At 42.4% G+C, this 26054-nt stretch overlaps 1 protein-coding gene and 1 long non-coding RNA gene across 4 annotated transcripts in view; one reads left to right on the top strand and one right to left on the bottom strand.

Annotated features, from left to right (window-relative positions):
- The window catches only part of LOC128768667 (glutamate receptor ionotropic, kainate 2-like), a 103138-nt gene extending 93965 nt beyond the window's left edge, over positions 1–9173 (top strand). Inside the window, exons 15-16 of one of the 2 annotated variants that reach the window (XM_053881686.1) lie at positions 2913–3163; positions 7776–9173. In XM_053881686.1, coding sequence (XP_053737661.1) covers positions 2913–3163; positions 7776–7940 — 416 coding nt within the window. In that variant the 3' untranslated portion in view covers positions 7941–9173. The remainder of the gene's footprint in view (positions 1–2912; positions 3164–7775) is intronic. The other variant, XM_053881687.1, reaches the window with a different exon arrangement.
- Positions 875–11265, bottom strand: LOC128768668 (uncharacterized). 2 transcript variants are annotated; one of them, XR_008416261.1, is made up of 3 exons: positions 11108–11265; positions 8697–8807; positions 875–1441 (listed from the first exon to the last, which is right to left on the bottom strand). It is a non-coding gene; the product is annotated as an uncharacterized LOC128768668 (long non-coding RNA). The 2 variants fall into 2 exon arrangements; XR_008416260.1 differs by lacking the exon at positions 875–1441 and adding an exon at positions 7029–8598.
- Positions 11266–26054: the final 14789 nt, after the last annotated feature.

Below are 26054 nucleotides of genomic sequence, written 5' to 3'. Positions count from 1 at the left end.
TTAATAGCAAGGACGATTGGAGATTGGGGTTTAGGTTTAAGATGCAGTAACTAAAGAGGAACTGAAGTTATGACTATAGGCCCATTAAATGCTCACTTTCAATTGCCGTAAGTCGCTTTGGATTAAGAGGCTAAGGGGAGACTGTGGAAAGATATCCAGACAGCTATAAGATGCGTCCTAATCCAGCTATGAGAGCCTCACAGTACCTGCGTTGAGGCTCTGACTGGTACTAATCCCCCACCAGCTACCCCAGCCGCTCTTGGGAGCCGCCCCGACGCCAGCACATAAAAACCCTACAGCAATAACGGGGGAAAAAGGTAAAAGGAAAGAAACACTAGTGAGCTGTAGCGAGCGCCTCATAGCAATCGTTACTAAAGGAAAAGTCGGGGAAAGTGACTCTAACAGAAGTTCTTCAACCGTATTCCCCCTACAAGACTGGTGCCCTCAGGAGCAGCCCCAGAGCAATCCTAAAAAGTGCCTTATTTAGAATGCAAGAGGAGCATAGCACCAGCACTTGAACCAAAGGAAGAGCCCTCACATTAAACCGCAGAAAGCCCCTCAGAGGCACCAATAGAACAGACGTTGGACCAGGCCCTCAGTCAGAGGGAGGAAGAAACCCGCAGCAGGTCAGAGTCAGTTAAAGGAGGAGCCCCTGGACAAAGTTTATGACTCACACAGTCATAGAGAGAACCCATTAAAAGTAATGGGTATAGCCCCACCATTAGCTGACGGTCATATAGTCATGATAGCCAGCCGTACAAAGAAATCAAGCCACCGAGACGGTAGGAAACAGCACACAGTCAGTCGGTCAAGATTGGGTCCCCGAAAGCCTCTAGCCAGAAGAGCCCCACAGAACAGATGTGTGCGTGTCCAGATTCGACTCCTTCCATCCCTGTTAAGGGACGTCTTCAACAGTTCTGAAGCCACAATATTGTGCCGCCGTTTAAGGGTCAAAATAAATGAACTGTTACAGCCATTTAGAGCAGTGCCCAAAATGGCCCTCATAAAAGAAATGGAATCTCTAAAACATGGTCTAAATTGCAGTGTAAAATCACATCTGGGTATTTTCGGCAGCGGCAACATTAACAAGCCCTTCTAGGACAGCGATTTAAAATAAACAAATATAACCAGGCCCTTGAAATGATTTACAACACACCAATGTGCTCGCTGCAAAGGCTTAAACAAGCGAATATCTAAAAAGGGACTGTAAGACCTTGTTCATTGCATGTGGGATGTTTAATCAAATTATTACAAGCCATTATAAATAAAACATGGCAGTCTGTCGTGGCCTACTTGAGGGTAACGTGCGCCTCCATGGGACATTTGTGCATGTAGGAGGGAAGCAGGACCCCACTCTGCTCCTTGCTGATTACTCCTCCTTTGAACACGGCGTCTCCCGCTGTTCCGTAATGCCGTTCTCGCTAATTCCAGCTTCCTCCCACTGAATAAAGATACGGCGTCTTTAGTTCATTATGCTATTTACATGATAGCTCCACTCTGATAGATTAGGATTCTAAATGCATGAATAATGTTCGGAACAGTTGCTTTTCCCTGTTGCTCGCAAACGTTTAGAGGTGAGAGAGAAGTTGGGAGTCAGTTCTGGGGTGACGGTGCCAGGAGGCTGCTGGTTTGTGTCCAGCGCTCAGGCAGCTCTGGCAGCTCATGTACCCACACATGTTCCCGTGTGGGTTTCCTCTCAGCCGCTCAAAACATAGTGTAAAAATTGATGATTCTGTATCAAGGATGTGAAATTCAGTAACATGGGGGGGGGGCATTTTTAACACAAGCTGTGGGGGGAACTTTTTTTCTTTCTGTTTATTTGAGAGGAAATCAGAGTCCAAATGGAGTGGCAGTAGTCATGAGCATGGTCAGTTTGAACGGTTATAATTTCAACTTTTCTGGTAGTGCAAACGTCCATATCCTTACATCTATATACATTTTACATTTTCCAGACGTTCCCAAATTAAAGGAGTGGTAAAAACAATTGACTCATCCATTCGTTTTTAGTCTCATCCACATGAGGCTGGGTGTCATCCGAAACTGCGAGCAGGCTCATTCAATTACTGCACCTGCAAGGTAAAACGGCACACTTGAACCTGCAGCCATGGCCTGTAGCGACAGTTAGCAGAAGGCTACACACTAGCATCAGCGAACAGATTCGGACCGATACAGTTCTCTCCATTTTAAAAAAGGCCCCGCCAATCTACACGCACATTTTGGCACGTTTCCGATGCTTTTTTTAGCCTGTCTATGATCGGATTCTGTCCTTATCTTCTGTGGCTGCTTTATTAGCTTCTTTGCGCTACATAGCTTGCAACTGGTTACAGTCATTGAAGCGATAAGACGAGACTGTGCATTTTGGGCAACACAGAGCCTAGAAGATGCGCTGATGCCTATTTTTTTTACATATCACTTAAAGTACTATGTCGTATACGATTATTATAAATAATCAATTATTACCACATGTACTCTTCGGCTTATCAAACATAAAGCTTATACACTGAAGTTTTTATTAAACCTTAAATTTGTGTAGTGTACTAACTGGTACTTGTACGTAGCAAATTACATATTGCTTTGTGGGCCACATAAAATGACTCGGTGGGCCAGATTAGGCCCCCTGGCCTTAGGTTTGACACATGCTGAATATCTCTCCCCCGCGCCACTTGCCCCACGTCGCTGAGATAAAACTCCAGTCCCACCGTTAAGGGAGGAGGCGGAGGGAAATGAATGACTGTCACCCAAGGAAGTGCTTACCTGTTATTATACTCTTATCAATGCAAGAGTTGTGGGTTCACTCGACGCTGTCACTATATACGGCGAGAAAGATTAAAGAGGTTCTAAACATCAAACTGTCTTTAGTCAGTTGAACAACCGCTCTGGTATTTCACTGCAGTTTTTCTCTTTCTTTGCAGGCTCCCCGTACAGAGATAAGATCACAATCGCCATTCTGCAGCTGCAGGAGGAAGGAAAGCTCCACATGATGAAGGAGAAGTGGTGGAGAGGGAACGGCTGTCCGGAGGAGGAGAGCAAGGAGGCCAGCGCACTGGGGGTACAGAACATCGGGGGCATCTTCATCGTGCTGGCGGCCGGATTGGTACTGTCCGTGTTCGTGGCTGTGGGCGAAGTTCTGTACAAGTCCAAGCAGAACGCACAGCTGGAGAAGGTACGTGTTTACGTTATAAAATAGAGCTCGGATCATTCTAGAAGAGACTCTCCTCTGTGGAAGTCAGTGAAGGAGTCCAAACCGGTTTTGACTATTGTTATGCCACACGGCTTAACTTGAAGGGTCAAGCAGTGCGGCGTAACAATAGTTCGAAAATTGACCTGTCAAGTTCGGTTCAAATCTCTTCCAGTCAATTCCATACTGAAATGGTTTTTACAATTGCGGCCATGTTTTTAAGGCACCATGTAAAATGCCTTCAAGTGTTGAGCTTTGGGGCGACAGAGTTTTAATAGTCTTAGACACCGAACGTACCGGAGGGGATTTGATTCATGTGTAGAATAACAAATCCGGAATCTTTGAGTCCTCACAGCCAAAAGATTATGACCACCCACCACGTCATGTGGAGGAACTTCTGTGTGAATTATGGTCAGAAACGCATGAAGGATGCACACATTTAGTTTGATGCTCGAACTGTGCACAACACCAGGAGTTTTCTCTCACTGGCTTATACTTCAAAACTGATGAAGCCCTCCAGTTTACACCCACATTCGATTTTGATATTTTGTTTTCGCCAGTAGCTCTCGGAGATCTCTTCGACCCATGGGATCAAGAAACAACCCGGCAGTTAACCAGAGGCTGTCAGTGCTACCACCACCGCTTAAACCAGACGAACGGCGGCCTGCGGGCGGCATGCACCGGTTTTTGTCAATATCATATCATGGCGATTTTGACTAGCATACATCAATTTAGGGCGAATTATGTCTTCCATCGCCGCTCCCTGGAGTCCAAAGCAACTTTCATTTTATCCAATATTTGACTTCCCATGATGCCTTGCTGAGAGCTTTCTGCACAGCAACTTCCGCTACACCTTTCAGTCCTCCAATAAAAATGAACGATATCAAAAGCTTTTCTACTCGTATGTGCTCACCTCTCCTCCCCCTTTGACCTGACGCCGCAAGTTGGTGCCAAAATGTGTGCATGGGCAATTGACCGTGCCGCTGCTGGCACCCGGCACACACACAAAACTCCGCCCTCCATTGCAGCACTCTAGTGCCGTGAGCCGCCCCGAGCTGCACACATCATTGCCCACTGAGTCCTCCAAGGCCGGACCTCCGCACCCCTCCCAGCTGTGGGCCGATGCCAACCCCGAGCCGCTTTCTGCCAGTCCAGCAATGAGCCAGAGCACGGCTCTCAGTCACATCCCTTAACGCTGGGTGCACCAAATGTAGGGCGTCAGTTCTTTCCATCTTTCCAAGACATTTGCATTCGTCTCAAATGTTATTTTTAACAGGTAATGTAGGTTACAGTGTGCTCACGCTAAAACACGTAATTGCGTGATGGAAAATGTAAAGCCCAAGAGGGAGCGCTGTGTAACAGACCCACCTGCCCTTTCATAGCTCTTGTTAACAATAGGACTTGGAATGAAGATAAAAGTTGCTCTATTTCCCACGCAGGTCCAACAGAAGGTTTTTCAGCGAGCTAACCTCTGCAATTAATCATTTAAGATAATTGCTTTGGTCTTTCTGACGGCGAGTTTAATAATTCACTCCAGCAGAATTAGCACTCTGCGCTGGCGTGTTACTTTGCAGCCGCAATTAGTTTTATTTTGTCGCAGGCAGCACACGTTTCCCGTGACATCTCAGCCATTATTTATCTGCCGCTGCAGGACTGGGTCACAATATTCAGATAACTCTAAATGTCACAATATCTAGGCGGCCGAGGCGATTGCAATTTACTTGCCGCAGCTGACAATCTCACCCGCCGCAATATTACCCATCTCATTTCCCTCTCTGTCCTTTATTATTATTATTATTATTATTTCCCATTTCATTCATATGGAGCCCAAACGAAACGCAGCAAAAACAACAAAGGTGTCCCTCACTGACACCCACCGCTAAACGGAGAAATATTAGCTGGCATCCTGCTCAGCAGCCTCCCGCCCACGCCCTCCGAGGATCAGGATCTGATTTAATGAAAATTTTTTAGGGATTCATCTTGTTGACATGCAGGCTTATTGGCATTTTACAGGATTTCACAGCAAATATAAGGCCCCGCCGTCGCAGGCTCATTATAGAAGTTACATCAGGCTTAAGGAGATGATTGAAGGAGCAATAATGTATTTTTAGATTCTTCAGGGTGCTGTGCTTTATCTGTATCATCCATGCGTGAGTCTGAAAGAGCAAAACGTTTCTCTGAGGATTGGGCTTTTGGCAGCTGGTGAAACCAGAAATAAGGCGGCATCAGCTCTTACTGACTTGACCATTGTTTAATGGAAATGTTTGCAGTCACTTTGGTTTTTCATTCTTGTTGTTCCATGACTTCATGGGGAAGTTTGGAGGAAGTGTTGGGCTCGATGAAGCCTCAAGTGTTTCTGTTAGAAAGACATAATGTCCGCGCTTTAGCTCCAGGTCTCATCAATGATGCATTATTACTGCATTTATATGAGGCTATAATGCCTACATACAGCTTTGTAGAACATGTTTATTATCATGCATGACAGCTTATGAGTGGTATTGAATTATTAAAATCTGTGGGCTTAATTACATTTTTTAATCACGTCTCACATGTATGTATTTTTAATAATATCAAACAATATGGCCAGAGTTATGCTAGATTAAGATATGGTTGTTCATTGAGCTGTGTGGAATTATAGAAAGTATTCAAGGAGCTCAGCTCAGGGAAGGAACGTTCACATTTCCCTCACGACACGATCGCGATATTTTGCCCACGATAATGATAATATCACTATATCTGTGCCTACTGACCGGACTTATTCCGTCTCTGAGGAAGTACAAAACATTGTTTACCAATTTCACATGAATCAGAACCAAGTAAAACAACATATATACTTTTTTTAACACTTCATGCAGGGAAGATTTCTAAAACGTATGTTTTGCTGGTTTGCGTATTCACCATAGACAAAGACTAGCGGACCAAGGAGGTGTCTTTCGTATTGAATATACAAGAAAGAGTCTTTTTCCCACAGAGGCAAACGCATTTTTAGACCGAGAGACTCTCTGAAAACACTTCGAAAAGACTTACTAGAATTTTACAAAACACTTTAGCGTCTTTTGGCTTCATTTGCAAGTCTTTTCTTCACCATGTTCCTTTCCCAGCTTTGCGTCTGCATCGTACAGCGCTATCATGTTGCGCTTTTCAGAATTGAAGCAGGTTTTTTGACAGAAAATGATTTTAGAACGGCCCTACGTCAATATTAATACTTGACGCCTGTGTATTGATAGTGTAGGGCCCCATGAAATAACGCCATGTATTATACACACAGAATGGGCGTCAAGAAACTTCCAAAGACGGCAAGATCCTCATCCATAACAACAACAGCTTGAAGCATCACATGAATTGCTCTCACTAACTCAGTCACTAACTCATTAGCTAGCGCTAGCACACCCTCTCTGACAATTACTGTCAACTACCTCTGAATTTTGGAATAATGGATGTCACCAATAATAGAATGATACAAGTTGGAGAATTGGGGGAAAAAATGGGCAGAAATAACCAAAGATGTTCATCATATGATGAGAAGTTGTGCATGTATTTATCAGTAAGGATTTATGATGGCAACGATTATAAAATTTAATAGTTACCATTTATCATTATAAACCAGGCCTGGTTTCATGCGGCTCTTTCCCCAGTTTCATGCGGCTCTTCACCAAATGAGCCTCCGGACTGGCTGGGATTTTGGTCAAGCTGCTATTGAGATGGAAATAAGACGGAAAAGTAAGAGCTATTCTGGCAAAATGTCAAAATATTGTTTCAGACTTTGACTTGCGTCTAACTTTGAAACATAAACAATAAACCTCGCCGCACACGCTCCAAGCAGCCCCACCCCCCCGTGAATGTACTGTGAAGTGTCACCAAAAGTGTATTCTAACCCTGGTACACATGCTGGGGACTGAGATATTGAGCGCCATGTCTCGTTCTGTGAGTGATATTTTTGTTTTGTGAGCAGTTTGAGCTTCCGGAGTGAAGATTCTGACATGCGCTTGCTCAATCACCGTCCTTCATGGTAGTAGAAGAGGGAGAGATATGATAGAAGTATAAAGCCGTCTCTTTGGGGTGCTCAGGAGGTGAAACTTCTCATACACCGAGGGACCTCGTGGCCTCTTTGTACTGCAGGGAAGGGTTAATCTCGCTCTTGATTGAGAGTCATCGCTCGTGGATATCTCTCAGATGCGTAACATTTAAAAACTCTGCTTCCTCTCCAGCAATTCTGAAGATTCAGCGAATCCTAGCCTCGAGCTGGATTTGAACCCACGACCTTCTTGCTGTGATGCTACCCATTTGACTTTATCAATCTATCCAGCTCACAGAGAAAAAAAAATGCCACGAGGAGCGATTCGGAAAACATGAAGCATTTTTTAACAATCGTATCCCGACGAAAGAGTCCGAGCGCTCCTGCTAATGTGGCTCCCTCCGGAAAATTAATGGCCCCGCCATTGATTTAAGAAGACATGCTCGCCACCTACTGTTTATTATACGCAATAATTTATGTGGCTTTGTGTCGCTGTCACTCCGGTGTTTAATAATAATGGCATATTCCTGAACAGCACGTTGGAAGGCATCCATCATAACTTTCCCTTCTTCCCCGCTACAGCGATCGTTCTGCAGCGCCATGATGGACGAGCTGCGAGTGTCCCTGAAGTGCCAACGCCGTCTCAAACAGAAGCCGCAGCCGCCCGCCATCGTGAAGACAGAGGAGGTCATTAACATGCACACGTTCAACGACAGGAGACTCCCGGGGAAGGAAACCATGGCATAAACTCTGAACGCACCCTGACAAAAAAAAAAAAAAAAACAATAATACCCCTAAGTATAAACCACACGGGGGGGAGAAACGGGTGAAAAACATCGCCACCTTCAGCGCCGGCTGAGGTTGGCCGTCAAAACAGGATTCCTATTGAACCCACTTGCTTACGTAGACAGATGTTTCCTGTGGAAATATAGTTGCCTGAGCAGTGTCACCTCACTGTGACTTCACTTCTAAGGAAAGACTGGATTAGAGGACGATTCATGTTAGTTTGAAGCAGGCCTGGGACAAAGTATGAATGAACACGGACTTTACAAAATGTACACACACCCTTTGACGGAGGGAAAATATCGTGACAGTAACACCCTATGTAGTTTTTCTGTTGATGTCAATACCCTTTTGTCTTTCCTCCATGTGTGTGACCCCATATGTCTCTCCCCTCAGTGGCTTCAATCTGGGCATCTCAAAGCAAGCTGACTTTAGACTGATGTATAAAAACCACTTTCATTTTCAAATTGAGAATCATCTTGTTGACTTTTGTTTCTCTGTGACGCCTTTCTCGTGCCAAAGTTCTGCTGTTGTAAAGAACTTTTGACGTCGCCCACCTCTTGAGTTCAGCGCCTTCTCCACCGTGTCCTTCGCATTCTTTTCGTTGGCTGTTACAGGATTTCTACAAAAATGTTTGTTTTTGTACAACAACAAGGAATTTTGTAGTATTTGTATCATGGTAGCCCCTTCTTGTGGACAAAATATGTAGCAGATACTCACCCAGCCCTCAGACTTTGACAACTGGGAGGAAGTGGGCGTCCAACTCTGCTGTGTAGGGTTCATCTTTCATCGTTCAGTCTTTTAGTCTTGTCAGACCATCATCGATAGTATCTGGAGACAGGAGTGGATCGAAGATTAGCGGGGCCATAAATGTATTAAAGAATTATTTACCGCGGTTGAATTTCAATAAATAAGGGTTTGCCAAAGCCTGTTGCATCACTTGAGAGAAACTCGCCTCTGAATTAAGAAGTTCATTTCAATGTAAAAAAACAAATATATCTATCTGTTTTTCTGTTTTACTAAGAGACTATTCATGGAAAATAAACACATATTTGTCTGAATTAAAGAGGAATTTTTATGGCAAAATGACTCTGTTATCAATTGACATTATGGTTTGTATAAAAAAATGTCATTTACTGAATTAAAACTGTTTGTGACCTTAATCTGACGATAAATAAAAGAAAAAAAAAAACAGGAATAAAATCGATTTCTTTTTGAATTTACAGTAAAATCTTCTTTAAAAAATGCATTTACGGTTTAATGTCAACATAAATATGTTTTTTGAAATTAATAACACTAACATTAAAATGCCTTTTTTCTGATACAGCGATATTTTAAACATTTTCTTGACTCTTTACAGCGTCGCATCCATTAAACGTAGTCCTCACCCGCCATTCTCGCTCTCCTCTCGGGCCTGTGGGGCGACCCGATCCGGTCAGAAGCATATGCTTGTCTCCAAGATGAAGCCAAGCAAGTGTGAATACATTTTGCCGGTACAGAGAACTGCAAAGGGCACTTCTCCAGGCGCCATAGTGACATCACCTCCTCGGTGACTTCTGCTATTCACTTGTGCACTTGTGTTTTATTGATATGTCTAATAATCTTCACCTGAGAAAATGCTGTTTTTAAGGGCAGAAAAAAATTAAAGGATCATTATTATTGTGCTTCAAATTAATGTTTTAACACCTGTAACTTCAATGTGGTGATGTTATAATATACAAATTATATGAGTGAATTCACATGCTGAAGATGATTCTTGCTTACAGTGTGCCTTCACCTCTAACTGTTTTCAAGTTAAAACATTTTTAATTAGTGATATTAAAGTGGAATACAGTGGTACCTCAGTTCTCGTCCACAATCTGTTCCAGACGGCCGTTCGAGAAGCGAATTGTTCGAAATCTGAATCGATTTTTCCCATTCCAAGTCATGGAAAAGGAAATAATGCGTTCCAAGCCTTAAAATAGGCTTTTGTAGGAGTGAATGTCGAGTGTCTGCTGCAGGTGCGCTGTTCCTCTATGTGTGTGGCCGCTGCATGTGGGAGGGGTTGCCGAGTGAGTGACGTCTCTCCAGAAGTGAAGAGGTGCCCGGTGCGTGTCCAGCTCTGAATGTGCGCTTCTGTGCAGTTTGGCTGTGACAAAGTCATAAACCAAGTCACGCTCTGTCCCAGACTCGCCTCATCCCTGTCCCAACTCCAGCCCACAACAGGACATCAAACCCTGGAGTGGAGGTGTGGAGAGCGAGCGCCTCCCCTGTGACACTCTACCACGGTCCAGTGCGGAGACAGGAAAGGTTTTACACCTCAATATGAAGAAAAAACAGTCAGTAAATGTAGCTAATGGGACACGTCTGCATACAGAGGCTGAGATATAAACAATAACAAAGCGCGTTATGGGTCAGCTGATCAGTCCGCACACGTTATGTTTTTTTTCGGCTTTTTTCAGGGGCGTTTCAGTTCTGGATTTTCGTTCGAAATTAGAAGCAAAAATATCTCAAAATTTTCGTTCGGAAGTCTGGGACATTCAAAAACTGAGGTGCCACTGTATTTTATTAAAAAAATACTTGTTACTTATTATTTTGAGTAGAAAACCAGATTGTTTTTTTTTTTTTATGAAACCTTAATTAGCTCATTTAAATACCCTATTAGTCGGGTAGATTGTTCTAGACATCTGAAATCATTTTTTATATTATTTAGGATTTTAAAACGAAAGCTATTAATTACAAACAGTCCCGAAGGCAACATGCTAATCTACACAACAGAGGGAAGCATGAAGTTTCTCTGTACATTCCAGACTGTGGACTTGTGTTATTCCAAGTTTGGACACTAAAAACAACCTGTAAGTAGCTATCCCTTGATTTTCTACACCTTTTGTCACCCAAACTACTCTTCCAGAACATGCTAGCCAGGTTAGCCGCGAGTTAGCTAGCAGCTAGTAGTAGCCCATCTCCACAATGATTTCAAGAGTTTATTGTTTAATATAAACTATACACGGAGGCGCATACTTTGTCAGGGCACTTGTAAATCTTATCAACATCATGGAAGCTATTTCATTTTGTGCAAAGACTGCTGTCAAAACGATCTTTTTCACAGCAAATACATTTCATAAATCCTTCCTTTCACGATGGCTACTTACAGAATAAAGGTGGTGACTCATTCGCAAAGGTTTCCTGTAGCTAGCGGTAGCTCAGGGTGAGTCATCTCTTCCAGATAAACAAGTGCTGCTTGTATTGGAGGCAGTTGTGCTGTGACTGAAGCATCTCTAGCTGTTTTAATGCCTCCTCCAGTTTCCACTGCTGGTTATTCAGTCAAAGCACCTGTTTCATTCTCATTTCATGGCCTTTCCTTCGGTCGTGTGTGTGGAAGTGTGTTATCTTGATGTGACACGATCCACTCTCCGATTAAGTGACAATCACAAACTAGATTACCGCAACACTAATTAAGATTATGTACAGTGATAATGCTGAGATAATAGTTTTCCACTGTCTTCAGCATTTCCATGAGACATGTCGGTTCTTTCTGTGAAATGACAGGCGTGTTCGGTGCGTTTATGTCTTGTAATCCAGTAAGTAATCAGCCATGCCCGGTCCTGGCAATCCATCATCCAGCAACCGAAAAGACCAAAACACATTGAGTGACTCGCGGACGCTGGCTCCTGGCGCGATGCTCCCCCCTGCTGAGACTCCCTCGCTGGCTCGATCGAGAACATTAGGAGTTAAATCAGAAATGAAAAAGGGAAATGGTGCAGATAATCTCCGGCGTGTTTGTGTTCTACCAGTGTTGTCATCTAAAGTAAGAGCTAGCACAAGCTGCTCGCACTCAGCAGTGAATGGAGGCTTTTAGAAAAGCTCTTAATTGTGGTTTTGCGTTTTTTTAGAGGCGGTGGTTTCCAAATTTTTGTCTGAAATTGTTGTGATTTTCTCCTCATACTCAGTACTTGAGTAGCTGAGAGGGGATACGGAGAATGGCAACAACAACAACAACAACAAAATCCATCACTCACCTTCTTAGAGCAAATATTGGAAATCTAATCCGCTGTAAGAGGAGAAACGGATGAGGCTACGTGACCATTGTGAGCCACAACATTGCAAGTGTGGCACCATTTCACATGACACATACCTTCCACACCACATTTTCAGGAATTCAAATTCAAGTATTTAACAATTTGCAAAGTGTTTACAATGCTTTACATGCATTTTCTTTGTATTTATATTCTATTTACAGCACTACAATCAGACATGTTGCTGTGTTCATCAACCCGTACAGGTCATCGGGTCAGCGACTAGTCGACTGGCAAAAGAATCCCTAGTTTTTTTCCACAATGTGTGGCTATCCATTATGTTTCTCGGGGTCTGTTTGAGTGAATGCTTGTGCGTACTAAAACATCAATGACCATTCTGCTTCGGTGGTGAAGTGAGTCAAAAGCATGTCTGAATGAGGAGTGAAGCCATGGTGCTATCAGACAACATGCAGAGCAGGCCTGAACACTTTTGCTTCAAGTCAACAACGTGAAATAATAGAATGTGTTTTACAAATACAAAAATGGAACCGCAGGAAGACGGTTGCCAGATTTCTACCGCAGCACATCTGTGGATGTTGGATTGAGCTGCCAGATTATTCCGCTGAAAATTCATTATATCCCTAGTTTTCAAAAGCATAACATAATAGAATCGTTCATTTCCGTCCTTCCACTTTCCTTACATAAGGGCTTTGAGAGGCACAGGTGTGTAACCGGCAGGACTTTTTTTTGTCCTTATGAGTATATGTTTTTTTATCATAATGGGATTTGATCGATTCTACGTTCTCCGTTGCATCACTGTTATTTATGAATAACCATTTCCCCTGCTTGTTCACAGCTTCAAAGCTGACATCAATAGTTAATGCTTTCAATTGCACTCTCTTATTTGAAAAACTTCGATCAGAGACGACGTGATATATTTCTCATTTAGGTTTCTTTCCGTTTTTTCCTGCGCTGAAGGTTTAAGTGAAGACGCACCGCGCTTCAGCGCCTCCTGTATGTCAGATTGCTCATTGTTTATAGTGATTCCGCTCTTATGTGCGTCCAGACTGCTCCAGTTTGTCTGACAAGGATTTTATGTTGACTAATGATTCCAAACTATTCCTGCAGCCCCGGGTTCGGCCTCCACAACACAAATGGCCGCCCCGTCTGCCCTTCAGATTGACATGGAAGGTCAGCGCGTGCGTCAGTGCGCATAGCGGAGACCGTTTAGTCTGTCACACTTGTTTCCATCATATTAAGTTGCCTTCCTGATTCTCCTGAGAGGCTGTTGCAGAAGTATCCTCGGATAATGTCTCGTTCCTTTGGCAATTAAAGGCGGAGATTTGCGTTGAGGAGCCAGAATGGCTCTGCGAATGTGACTTCCCTTCTTCAAACAGATGATGGTGCAGCTCACACCTGCCTGTAAAGGCTTGGTACATGTGTTAATGCAGTCTCCTCTCATTTCCCTGCCATTTAAATAATTTAAGCTCTGACATTAGGAAGCGTATAAATCATCCCCCACCTCTGACTGAGCTGCTACACTGGTAAAGCTTTTAGCTCATTTGAGAAACTTCCAGAGATGGAGGTCTTGAGCGCCCCAGGTTCCAAACCTTCTTTTCAGTGGAGGAGTGAGAGGGTTGGTGTCTGAAGGGCTGAGCAGCAGGAAGAATTGTGGGGGGTGCCGGAGATTAAGGAGATACGTGGGGACCTAGTTATGGAGGTATTTGTCATTAATGACGGGCTTTAAATTGAGTGTTGGAAAGGAAGCCGTGGAGCGGTCACATGAGCGCTGGAGGATTTCAAGTGCCATGTTCAGGACACTAAACAATGCAGCACAACATGTGTTTGACCATGTGTAATGCGCCTCAGATGTTGATCTATTTCCACCCAGGGGGTGGCTCAGCCATATTGGGTCAGTAAGCAAAGATAGTTCTCACCAGTAAGGGCTTCTTGGGAAGTCCCACTTGGAGCTGGTTCTGGGACAGGTGGGCAATTGAATATCCATAGTGACCGCAAAACATAGTGTGAATACTGCGAGGTGCCATCAAGCCAAAAGACAGAAGAAAAGTGTCTTAAATTGAATTCAACTTTTGATTTGTCATTTTGTTGGCGAATAGACATCAGGGATTCCGCGACATGTAAAAGAGCGTGGCGCACCACCATGGCTTAGGTGAGAGCCGCCATGCATCCAGACAAAATAGTCTCCATTTAAAGAGGAAATCTCACGTGATCAAACGCATTAAAAACAATCGGATAACAGGTAACATAATGGAGGTGCATTTGAAGATGGTGGTGTTTGCCCTATTTTTGATGTAAAAATCCTGAAAGAAACTGAAGTCCATTGCTCGCGGAACACAAGTTGTACATTCAAGCTGGACGTTTGAAGAGATGCACCGCTGCTGATTGGAGATTGATTTATTTCGCATGAGTAAAAATAGTGTCTTTATTGTCACCAATTCGGTAAAAATCAAAATGTCCCCCTTTGCTTCAATGTTCTTCAACGTTCTGTTCCACGTTTTGTTTTGTTCTTCCTTTTGTGGGGGGAGATTGGGGGCATCTGTAGCAAAAAAAAACCCTGGATGTCTATCCCGATCTATGTAGAAAACATACATATGATCAAGCATTTTTGTTAATAAATAAAGTATTTTTAGCATTTTTATTTTATTATTTTGAGAGAAAATTGGCATAACTCCCGCCGTAAATTTTCACATTTCAGCAGAAAATCTTTGCAATGGAAGAACAAAAACAGACAGGAAATTTGTGAAAATAAAACAATGATTCATATGGTAAACTATCATTTTTTAAAAGTACAATTTCTTTTGTGGTTTTTCCGTGACCTCAAGAGGGCCACGTGCGCCCCCGGGCCGTAGGTCAACCTCCCTCAAGGTCAGACGTGGGCGTCTGACCTAGAGGGAGGTTGAGAGTGTGGCACCACTGATGTGAGAAGCGTGAGTTAAAATCAAGGGTTTTATTTTTCTTTCATCGTAGAAGCCATGCATAAATCGAGGGTCAATGTCAGGGAACACAAAAGGCCTATTGATTGAAGCGCTTCAGAACAAAGCTGTTATGCAAATAGCATACTGTACTTTCTCAGACGGCAAGCTGTTTGTTCTAGTTCCCAAGCAATGTGTACCACACATGCTGCATATTTACTGGGCATTATTGTAACATGATTTGGGATTACCTGCATAAAATTACCTGGGTGCTGGAGTTTAAACAACACGTGCAAACAGAGTGAGCAGATACACATACAGACGACCCAGATTTAAATGTATGTCCAATCCGCTGCAACCCGTTTGTTCGACAAGCGTCCCACTTATATTTGTAAATACATTTCATTTTTCATCATTTCTTTTTTCCCCCTGTTAAACCCTTGATATATTTATCTTCCTCCAGACATTTTGGGTTTTGAAATGACTGTGCAGTCGGCAGCGTGCAGAATGTAAGATTGGGTGAAAATTGCTGTAGCTGGCACAGCGGCGTCGCTGTTGTCGGTTGAAAAGGCCATGATTTGGTACGCATTAGGTTCCTGCCCAGCAGTGGCATGTGCCTGCTCAAAGATAGCACAGTGAAAACAGGCCCACAAAGGGAGCCGACTGGAACCAAGTCCCTTTTGAACGTGCATGTTCAGCATCTACACGTGACGGCATTGGAGAAGTCATCTCTGGTGTCATGTAGGTTGGGACGTTGTCTTCTACGTGTGTGTTGTTCCCAGTGGCAGATGTGTTGTGGTGGGTGGCAGCTGCAGAATGGAAGAGCACAGCTTGCTAAGTGATTCACCCCGCTCCCGGCGTCTCCGTTACCCCATGAGTCTTCCACTGACAATGTTTTCATTGCTATTTGCTTTTTGTGTAACAAGGATGGTGGGACAGATGCTTTGACAGCTCTGTCAGGAAAATGACAGGGCTGGTGATCGCGTGCGAGAAGTCTAATGACTGCTGTTTGGTTGGCTAGCCTCTTCCGCGCCAGTCCTGGAGAAAAATAATAAGGGTGCGGCTGAGTATGATGACATTTTGATATATTTTAGAGTGAGCTGATGAAATCTTGCAGCTGAGAAATGAGCTCTGAACACCGCGAGGGCTGATTTGATCAAAAATATATGACACACTATTTTATAAATATTGTTTACTGGCCGTTTAAAGGTTAGTTTCGAGCACTGACTGAGCATTCCATGCTATTCTGGCACAAACAGGAAAACCAACAGTTCTGTGCCTGCAACATGGACTCATTTCTATTTTAAAATGTGACCGTAACATACTGTAAATATTCTACAGCTGTGTTATTGATCCAACCAAGAACTGAAAACGTGCCATTCACAGAGTCAGATGGTCCTGGCTAGTCAAGTTAGGCCATTAATAAACTGAATAGACAGATGAATAAACGGCAGAATTCAGTCTTATATAATAGTTTTTTAAATTTCCTGAGACACATTTGATTTTATCCTACTATAATAACCCTAAATCTATATTAATAAAATCGGTGTTCTGAATGTAATGGCCTCTATTTAACAGTAGGTGGCAGCACCATTACAAACCTGGTATAACACACACTCTGGTCGTGAATGACGTGAGGAAGTAGATAAAACCTGTCACTATATTCATAAGAAAGTTTATATATTTCCATGATTCTGTTGTGTCTTGCGTTACTTTTATGAAATCAAATTTTCCTGTTTGTGCTAGTTCTAACCAGAGTCAGTCATGTGATCTGCAGTGCACAGGAAGTGATAGAAATGAATGGGGAAATGAAATCGACTCGACCCCCCACCACCAATATCAAATCCCTTTTACTGAACTCCATTATGGAATTATTCTGTCTGCAACTCTGGGACAGACCTTAACTTTGTCAAGACATACATTCTGAAATGTACTCTGTATGCTGCTGTAACAACCCAAGTTTCTCCACTGTGAGATGAATGAAAGCAGTCTACTATCATCTAATCTATTGAACTTGTGCTGGGTATATACTAAGTGCAATGCCCTTTATCAGACAGCAGGTGGCACTGGAGTTATGGAAGGATGAGAACATCTTAAACGTTGGTAAATCCATTTTGTCACCATATAAACATAAAGGTGAATTTATTTCAGTGGTCATGTGTTGCCTTTGATAAAGTCAGGCTTGTATTCATTTAACCTTAAGTCAGAGCTCGGCAAAGGGTGGCCCGGGGGCCATATGCGGCCCTTTGTCTATATTCTTGTGGCCCTCATATGGTCAGAGGGATGATATGTAGAAATTTTTATTACATTTTCTTAGTCCTGTTTCTTTTTAGCCATTACTGGTTCAACTGTAAATATGTTCTAAACATGTATTTTTAAGACTATTTTTTTCTTGTTTTTCTTCTTTTTAGTCATTACTAGTTCAATTAAAATATAACATGTTATTTTATTATATCTTTATTTATATTATTATATTTTCTTTGAAAATGCCTCTAAAATGAAATATTTTTATAGGTTTATGGCATATTTACACTTCTTAATTTCTATACTTGCATTTCATCATTTTAGGTCCATTTTGTCTTTGTTATATAAAGGGTATATTTTAGATTGTGCGGCCATCATTTTTGTGGTCATTGTCTTTCTTTTGGCACGATGGCCCCACACAACAGTCAAAAGTCGATACTGTGACCCTTTCAGAAATGAAGTTGCCCACCCCTGCCGTAAGTGATAGAAATGAATGGGAAAATTCATAAATAAACCAATATAAAACATTTGCCACAATCTCAATCTTAGTTTTTGCATTTAAAACATCACTAGCTACATTCGTAGTTAAATTCAAATGAGCTGATTTGGACATCAGGTAGGTGCAGCATTCTGGGACTTGCTCAAAGCAAGACAGGAAATGAAGAAGAAAATTAGCAGAGCTTCTTGCACCGCAGCTGTAGACAGCAGAGTGACAACACTTGGTGGAACCAGATGGTAATTCAAAACAGCACTGAAATCTGTTCCTTGTTCCATGGAACAAGTGACAACCTCCACAGTGACAATAATTCGTCCATGTTTGGAAGGATTTTTTTAGCAGTGAAAAAGTGAATTATTCACATTACATATATATCCAAAATCTGCAAATTGTTTAGCTTGACATCAGGACATTTTTTGGGTGATAGTATTTTAAGCTTGTCGTAATTGCGCTACACGCATCAGTCACGTCCCAGTCTGGTGACTTCATCGCCCAGCATGATCAGTCAAGTCGCAACTCATCACGGCGGCACACAGTGAGTCATTATCCGCGTCTACCTTTTCAATCACGGCGGACCTTGTTTCCAACATTAAACAGATGAATCTCTGGCAGCCGTCTCAGGCAGCATGAACTCTTCACCAGCTGACAGATTACGAAACCCTCCCATCGTAAACACCAATGCTCTGTTTGATGCGCCGAGCGCAGAATAGAAGCCCCAGCCATGTTGATCCATCTGTTTCTTCTCTAATTCACCTGAAATCACCCGCTCCTCAAGCAAAATATCCTGCGAGCCACTAGCACTGTTGATTTCAGCTGCGCAGGAATACATCAGGGCATAACGCCTTTTCTTTCATCACGGCAGCAGCTTTAAAGTAATTTGCCGGCTCTCACGGGGAGGCAAATGGACGAGAAGATGTCGATTCTCTCATCTCTTTGTCTGTCCCCTTTGATCTCTTTCTACATGAATCCCCAATGCATGGAAAGTAAATGGGCAATTTTTCCGTCTTTCACTGGAGCATGGTTGATCATACAAAATTGACCAGAAATGACTCCTAATGACCCCTGTGTTTTGCTCTTAAACAAAATTACCTCCAAACACACTCACGGCCTTCATCCCTCATAGTGCATTTCAATCAGGGATGAATAATTCAGGTGTAATAGCTTTCACTCTGTCTCTACCTTTAGTGCTTTTCGGGGACGTCGGGAGGGAGAGGACGAAGGCTTCAACGGGGTCCGCATGCCTGAGTGTGTTGTCTGTGACACTAACAGACAGCAGTTGTGATTTATCTTGTATTCCCAGTGAAGGGGCCGCCTCTATCTCAATGGAAAGGTTAAAGCATACAGCCTGGAGGCAGTACAACAAAGGTCAACATGCAGTTTAGGGATGAGGAATAGGACGGAATGCACTCCTGTATCCTCCTTGGGCCGGCGTCCTGCCTCGTGACATCCCGAAAACAAGCTGCAACAAAGACGGCGGCGGCGGCGGCGTGTTGCCTTTTTCTCTTCCTGCACTTCTTATCGCCGCCTCCCTGTGATGGCTCCAATATCACACGCCGTAAAAATAGCTGACCTTGACGGTGTCATCTCCAGAGATGCCGTTTGAAAAGAGGCGACTGCGCGTTACCTCAAACTGTAAACAAAGAGCTCTCTTTAATAGACGCCTCTTAGCTTTGCCGGGCGGAGACGTGATTATAAAACCAGAGCGACGGGTCATTAATAAAGAGCAGCAGATAAGACGCGACTGTGAAGACACACCAGCGTCTTTGGTGAGTCAACGGCGTTGATTAATCTGCTCCGGCTGTGTCCTTCAAAAGCCAAGGGAAGGGCAACTGTACAGAGTCATGTTGCTCCCTAGTGGTGGACCAGAGAACTGGCACCAGGGAGAGAGAGAGAAGCCCTGATTGACTTGAAGGCGTTTTGATTGATAGATCCTGCCGTCACTTATGGAGCCACGCGTGGGGGGCAGGGATTTAATCACCCTAAGAGCTTTTTAAAAGCTTTTAATCAAGAAAAGCAACGGTCCACCTTGAGTTGGACCTTGTTTGGTCCCCTACCTTTGGTCCTCTGATCGAGCCCGGACATGTAAGGTTAATGCAAGGATAGAAAATATGTATATAAGTGACTTATAATCGCGTTATTAGGTGCATTTGCTTCATCACCTTTCTTTTTGCCATGTTTTTTTTTTCCCCTTTTTTAATTACTGTAATTTTGTTTTTTGGATTTTATTGTACAGTGGTACCTCGGTTCTCGACCACAATCTGTTCCGGACGGCCGTTCGAGAAGCGATGTGTTCGTAATCTGAATCGATTTTTCCCATTACTATGAATGGAAAAAGGAATAATGCGTTCCAAGCCTTAAAATAGTCTTTTGTAGGAGTGAATGTAGAGCGTCTGCTGCAGGTGGCTGTTCCTCTATGTGTGTGGCCACTGCATGTGGGAGGGGTTGCCGAGTGAGTGACGTCTCTCCAGAAGTGAAGAGGTGCCCGGTGCGTGTCCAGCTCTGAATGTGCGCTTCTGTGCAGTTTGGCTGTGACAAAGTCATAAACCAAGTAACTTAGCTCTGTCCCAGACTCGCCTCATCCCTGTCCCAGCTCCAGCCCACAACAGGACATCAAACCCTGGAGTGGAGGTGTGGAGAGCGAGCACCTCCCCTGTGACACTCTACCACGGTCCAGTGTGGAGACAGGAAAGGTTTTACACCTCAATATGAAGAAAAAACAGTCAGTAAATGTAGCTAATGGGACACGTCTGCATACAGAGGCTGCGTTATACACAGTAACAAAGCGTGTCGTGGGTCAGCTGATCGAAGACCGAGGTACCCCTGTTTTGTCAAACCTTTACATTTTTAATTGTTAAAAATAGAATAACTATTAAATAATATTACTTTTAAAATTCCATTTCGCGTTTTGACTCACAAAGACCTAGGTTGATGCAGTAATGAGAAAAGTAAAACTTATGTTTCAGTTCTGTTGTGACATTTCACAAGGAAGGAAAAGTAAAGCAAGGTTGATATTTTATATGATGCTTTTCTGCCAAAGCACACACCAAATATATTCGATGTAATTATCCATTTACTGACCTTAAAGTTGGTGGTTTAAAGCTCAACAATGCACATCCCATATCATGTACTCATCTGGTACAGTACTCATTTTGTCTCATAGCAGCGGTGACTCCTGACTACTGTGTAAGAAAAAGAAAAACAGTCTGCACTTCTAGTAGGAAATTATACATACTTTAATGCCAATATAATAAGTTTATTTTCCAATCAAGTAAAACATGTAAGACATATTTTAAAATCCCATCCAAGATTCACAGAATAAAAGGCAGTACATTGATACCGGGGCTAAAAAATAATGATCGATATGCACAAAGAACACATTTCCCCATTCAAAAACAGCAAACAAAAACAAAAGAATCAGTGCTTGGCTCTCGACTGAAGGAGCAGTGAACACCAGTGTCCCTCTGGCCGCCGTGAGGAGTCTGAACATGTCGATACTGAGGTTTGTTTTGTAAGAGGAGGTATATATCGGCGCTCCTTGTCAGAGATGAACCAAGTCTGACTTCAATAAAAGTCACGATTGGTCAGGAAATTTCTGTTCCAGTTTCAGCTGCCATAGCTGTTCAGTCTTGTTCTGCACAGCTGCACTTAGACAGCAAGTATAAATCACAAGCATTGATCGACTCAATCGAGTTGGAATCGAGGTCTCAATAGATGAGTTTTGGAGCAGGCGTCTCTCGAATGATGCAGGATTAAGGCACTTCTCCACTCTGTTCAGATGAACGTTCTAAACTTCATCGGGGGGCAGCTTTCTGTCATCCTGGCTGTCAAAAAAAGGACAGCTTTGTCTGCAATATTTTTCTAAAATTTGGGTTTTCACTACTCTTTGGACCAGCTGCTATTGTTTTATATAAATCATCATAAGCCATGAATGTTTAGTAGCTAACAGAATACCTGACATTAATCGTTTTTTTAAGTATTAGCGTCACTTTAAATGAAGATGAAAAATGTGGCCATGGTACAATATTACAGCTAAATGGTTCAGCATGACTCTGGGAAAATCACTTAGTCATCATCATCATAACCTTGAAAAAATAGTTTTCACTTATCAATATTGATGTTCATTTCTCAGTTGAGCTTTGTCTTGTTAGAATAACTTGTGATATCAAGGCCACTAATACTTTCATATTTTTCGGATTGACAGCAACATACTGTTATTGTATACTTAAAAACACTGCAGTTCTGAGTGGATTCATTTCGCCATATTTTATGCCTTGCTCTGCCCACATTGCTCACAAATAAAACTCCCATAAAGGGAGGTTTTAAGGCTACATGGCCTTGGCTGACACATAATGGATGCTAACAAAGTGAAGTAGTTGTGAGTTGAATTTGAAGAATTTTGGATCGAAGGTGTGGTTCACATCAGTAATTGAAAAATTCTACAATGCTAAACCATCATCGGGGGGTGATCAGGGTTCTTTGTTGTTGCTGTTGATCACAAATGAAAAATCTTGATTATTGTGAAAGGAAACTGCAGTTAAGGGAAATTATTCAGTAGTTATATTGATCGGAAGAAATAAAGCTTCTAACAACGATTATACAGCTAATACGCCTCAGTGGGATCATTTTGGTCATTAGGATGTAAATCATTAAACTACGCAATGTAATACTGTGGTCTTTAATCTCATGAGTTAGTTCAAAATAATGTAGCAATGACAACAATGTTGATCTGTTGATCTGCACCATTCAAAAGTGAAAACTTGAGCCAGAGTTCCCCACGACTACAGATCCAACAGCGCCTCCGTGTGACAATGAAATGTACTTCAACTTCTCCGGTTCTATTTAAGTTGACATTTTTTTTTTATTTGTATTTCTGATTCTCCAAAATACCTTAAACCATAATTAAACATGTATTATTTTTTATTGTAATTTTGCACATTTATAACAAACAGTTTAGAAAGAAAATACATTTAAATAAATGCATTTTATTGTTGCACTATAGCAAAGCAATATAGTGAGAAACTGTATCCGCCTTTGGAAGTCATTTTGTTAACCATATGAAATGAGAAAGTTTGCTTTGAGTGTAACTTATTACTTTGATAGATAACGCATCTCATTCCAACTAAAGCAAGATATCGGCAGATGCACCTATTACATTTGCTATTTCATCTTCAGAAGTCGATGCTATTGGACATGTCGTTGTGGGTTGCTTTATTCAGATGAACATTGAATAAAAAAATCTCTTTCATTTAATCTGTAAGGGCCTAGACACACCTTTGTCCACAACTATGTGCCGGTTAATACAAAACCTACAGATGTTTACGGTTGGAAAATATCACACCAACTGAGGCTGTAAGAAACATGGAAGCCGCGACAAAAGTAAATTAATTGTTCGGAATAAAACCAACAAGCATGGATCGTCACGGTCACCTGACAAATGCCGTCTAAAGTCATAAGAAATGGTCGTACAAACACGTCTTCAGTTATACATTTCATATCAAAGACAAGTGGCCTGACACACACAGGTCAACTCACAGGCTTCCCACGGTATTGGACGTACGCTCAGCCTCAATGTGCCAGACGAAACATTGATTGTAATATCTGTTGTGAGTCACGATTGGGGCGTGATTTGTGCGGCTCGAGTGCGACAAGTGACGGTTAAATAAACGACTGCATGTAGGAGGTAAAAGGAGCTGGGAGGAGGTAAGTAGTTTGTGGAGGATCAGCATATATGAGGTAGGTCTTTGCTGTAAACAAACAAAAACATTGCAGTAAAAGAAATAAAACCCGGTAAGGAAGACCAAGGGAGTCTGTGGCAACACTCGGGGACTTGTCACACACCTCAGTACAATAGAAACCTACAGTTACTCATACAAGCTCTTCAAAGAAAAGTACAAAACAAAAAGAAAGTCACAACTATATATGTATATATATTTTTGAGCATGTATATATATGCATATACAGTGGTATATTAAACACAAGAGGTAGTTGCTAAGATCAGTATATGAACTGGTTACATTTCGTCTTGTCACCATTGCTTATGTTTGTGGAGCCAGTCAGTGGATGATTCCCAAAAGAATATAAAATACACTTTTTTGGTAAATTCCCTGAGAGCAGTTCATCATCCTGAGAGTTGTGTAAAGTTGTTAAAAAAAAAAAACACACATCACATGAAGAAGAGGTGTGTTGATACGGACCAGAGCTGGGGTTGTGCTCCTCGTGTGGTTTGGTCACTTGTTTCGTCGCGCTGCATCGTTGAGATTTGATTCACGCACACATTCAATAATCTGTACATTTCAAAACGCCACCCTCTGAGGGCAGCCAGCTCTTCAGCCAGTCTTTAGATGCCTTCAACGACAACAAGAAATAAAAAATAAAGCCAAACTCTTTGGTACGGAAATATACCGCAAAAGTTGGTTGTCTACTTTCAAAACATACACACAAGCTAGTCTGATCATTTTTACAAAGTTATTTGATTTGTCAGAACATTAAGAAGCCACTCCGGAGCAGCCCCCGGGTGAAGCATCAGGGGTGGCCTCCGGATCAGCTCTTTTTCACATTCAATACGGTCAGAGACGAGGTGTGCCGCCGATACTGCGATCCCATTTGTTCCCTGGCTTTCTTGTGCCAACAGATGGACACGGCAGCGCTGCGGGGAGAGAACGGCCTCCAACATTCCAACAAAGGATGAGGTATGTAGCTGCGAAGACATTAACGTTCTGATGCGACACCTGGTTCAATCTGAGGTAACGTTGGACTGTGAGGATAAAGCCTGAGATACACTGCAGGGCCTGAGACTCGGATTCAGCCATTGAACAAAATATATTCCAACCTCGCTCTGAGGTTTCACAGCAATAAAAGTCCATCTGCATCACTAAATTAAAATTACAAACTGCCTCGACACTCCAGAGGCCATGAGGCCCTGGAGCATCACAACAAGCTACGCTTCTGTATAAACACTGCACATAAATCATCAGCAAACTTTTCTTTGCAGTGTTTCACAGCTGCCTTGATGACAACTGCCCCTTGCCTTGTCTATGTTCGCTTGTGGAATTTGTCTGGGCGATGACCATGAATGAATGGAACTTCAAATGAAGGATTCAATAGCACTTTCTTCACACACAAAACATTTACAGCGGACTCATTCTGCAACAGTGAAATGTTCATTCATGCACTGACGCACGTTTTTTCGCCGCAAATGAATAAAAGTGTCATCTGTGGCCCGTAAATGTCTACTAAGAAGTCAATTCTCAATTTTGTTGCGATGGTAAATGAACGCAATGACTCATACACGTCAGCCAGTCACGACGCATTCGTCGTCAGAACAAGAAACAAATATCGTCTTTTGCTGATGTAAATGTTTCACGTGTGGTCGAAAGTGCCATGGAATCCTTCATTTGAAGCTTCATTCACTCATTTAAAAGGTCTAGAAAATTCCAATCGTGACTGTCGTCCGTGACGTCATCACCCAGACACACTCCACAAGCAAACATGCACAGTTTAACCCCAAAATAAATCTGACAGAACACAGTATGTGATGCCACTAACAGCAATGTTCCACTGTGCACAAGCTTGACAAACAGTGTGCCTTCTTCTTTGTTTGTGAGAAGAGACAGCGCCACTTACAGGACAGGCGTGTGTACTACATCATAAACACCACCCTGAGTAACTGATTTTTTTGCTGGTAAAGAGTTCAGGATGAGATGGCCTGACGATGCTGAGTGAATATGTGATGTCATCATCTGTCACGCCTCCAGTCGTGCAGTGTAAATCAGGCTTCAGGCGGTGTGTAGTCAAGTAGTTAAAGAGTTAAATAAAGGCTTATATACAGGTCTACCTTAGCACTAAATCCTTAGATATGCTTAACTTAACATTAATAGAATTTCATTTATATCACATGATATTACATGTATATATTAAGGACTATGATTATTTAAACCGTTGTGTTATTTAGACTAAGAGGTACTTGTGTTTTCTACTTGGATTTAAAATAAGATACTTTCTAAGAATAGCTTACCAAAGGGTTAATAACGTGATGCGAAGGTTGTTTCGTTGTGACCTTCTAAATGACCGTGTCCTTTCCTCATTTGGAGCATGATTTACCAATAAAAACGTTCAATGAAGGATCAATAGTTGAGATCCAACCTCAGTGTTCCGCTCATAAGTTTGGCTCTGTGTAGTTGTGATTCAGCGAGAACTCAGGGAGCTCGGTGTGCGCTTGTGTAAGCCTCTTCTGTCCTCCTTAAATACATAAATACACGAGTGGATGGAAGGAATCGCACAGTGGCAGTAGCCGGAGAGGTTGTGTGGTTTTCAAGACATTAGAGGATGTTTTAGCAGCTCATTATTTCTTCAGTAATTCCCTCTGGAATCCTTAACGTTTCCCTGAAGGTCTTCAGAAGCTAACAGTCCT

Source organism: Synchiropus splendidus, chromosome 12 (genome assembly GCF_027744825.2).
Source record: "Synchiropus splendidus isolate RoL2022-P1 chromosome 12, RoL_Sspl_1.0, whole genome shotgun sequence".
NCBI lineage: Eukaryota > Metazoa > Chordata > Actinopteri > Syngnathiformes > Callionymidae > Synchiropus > Synchiropus splendidus.
Note: the sequence above shows the minus strand (reverse complement) of the source record. Positions and strands in the feature narration are given on the sequence as shown.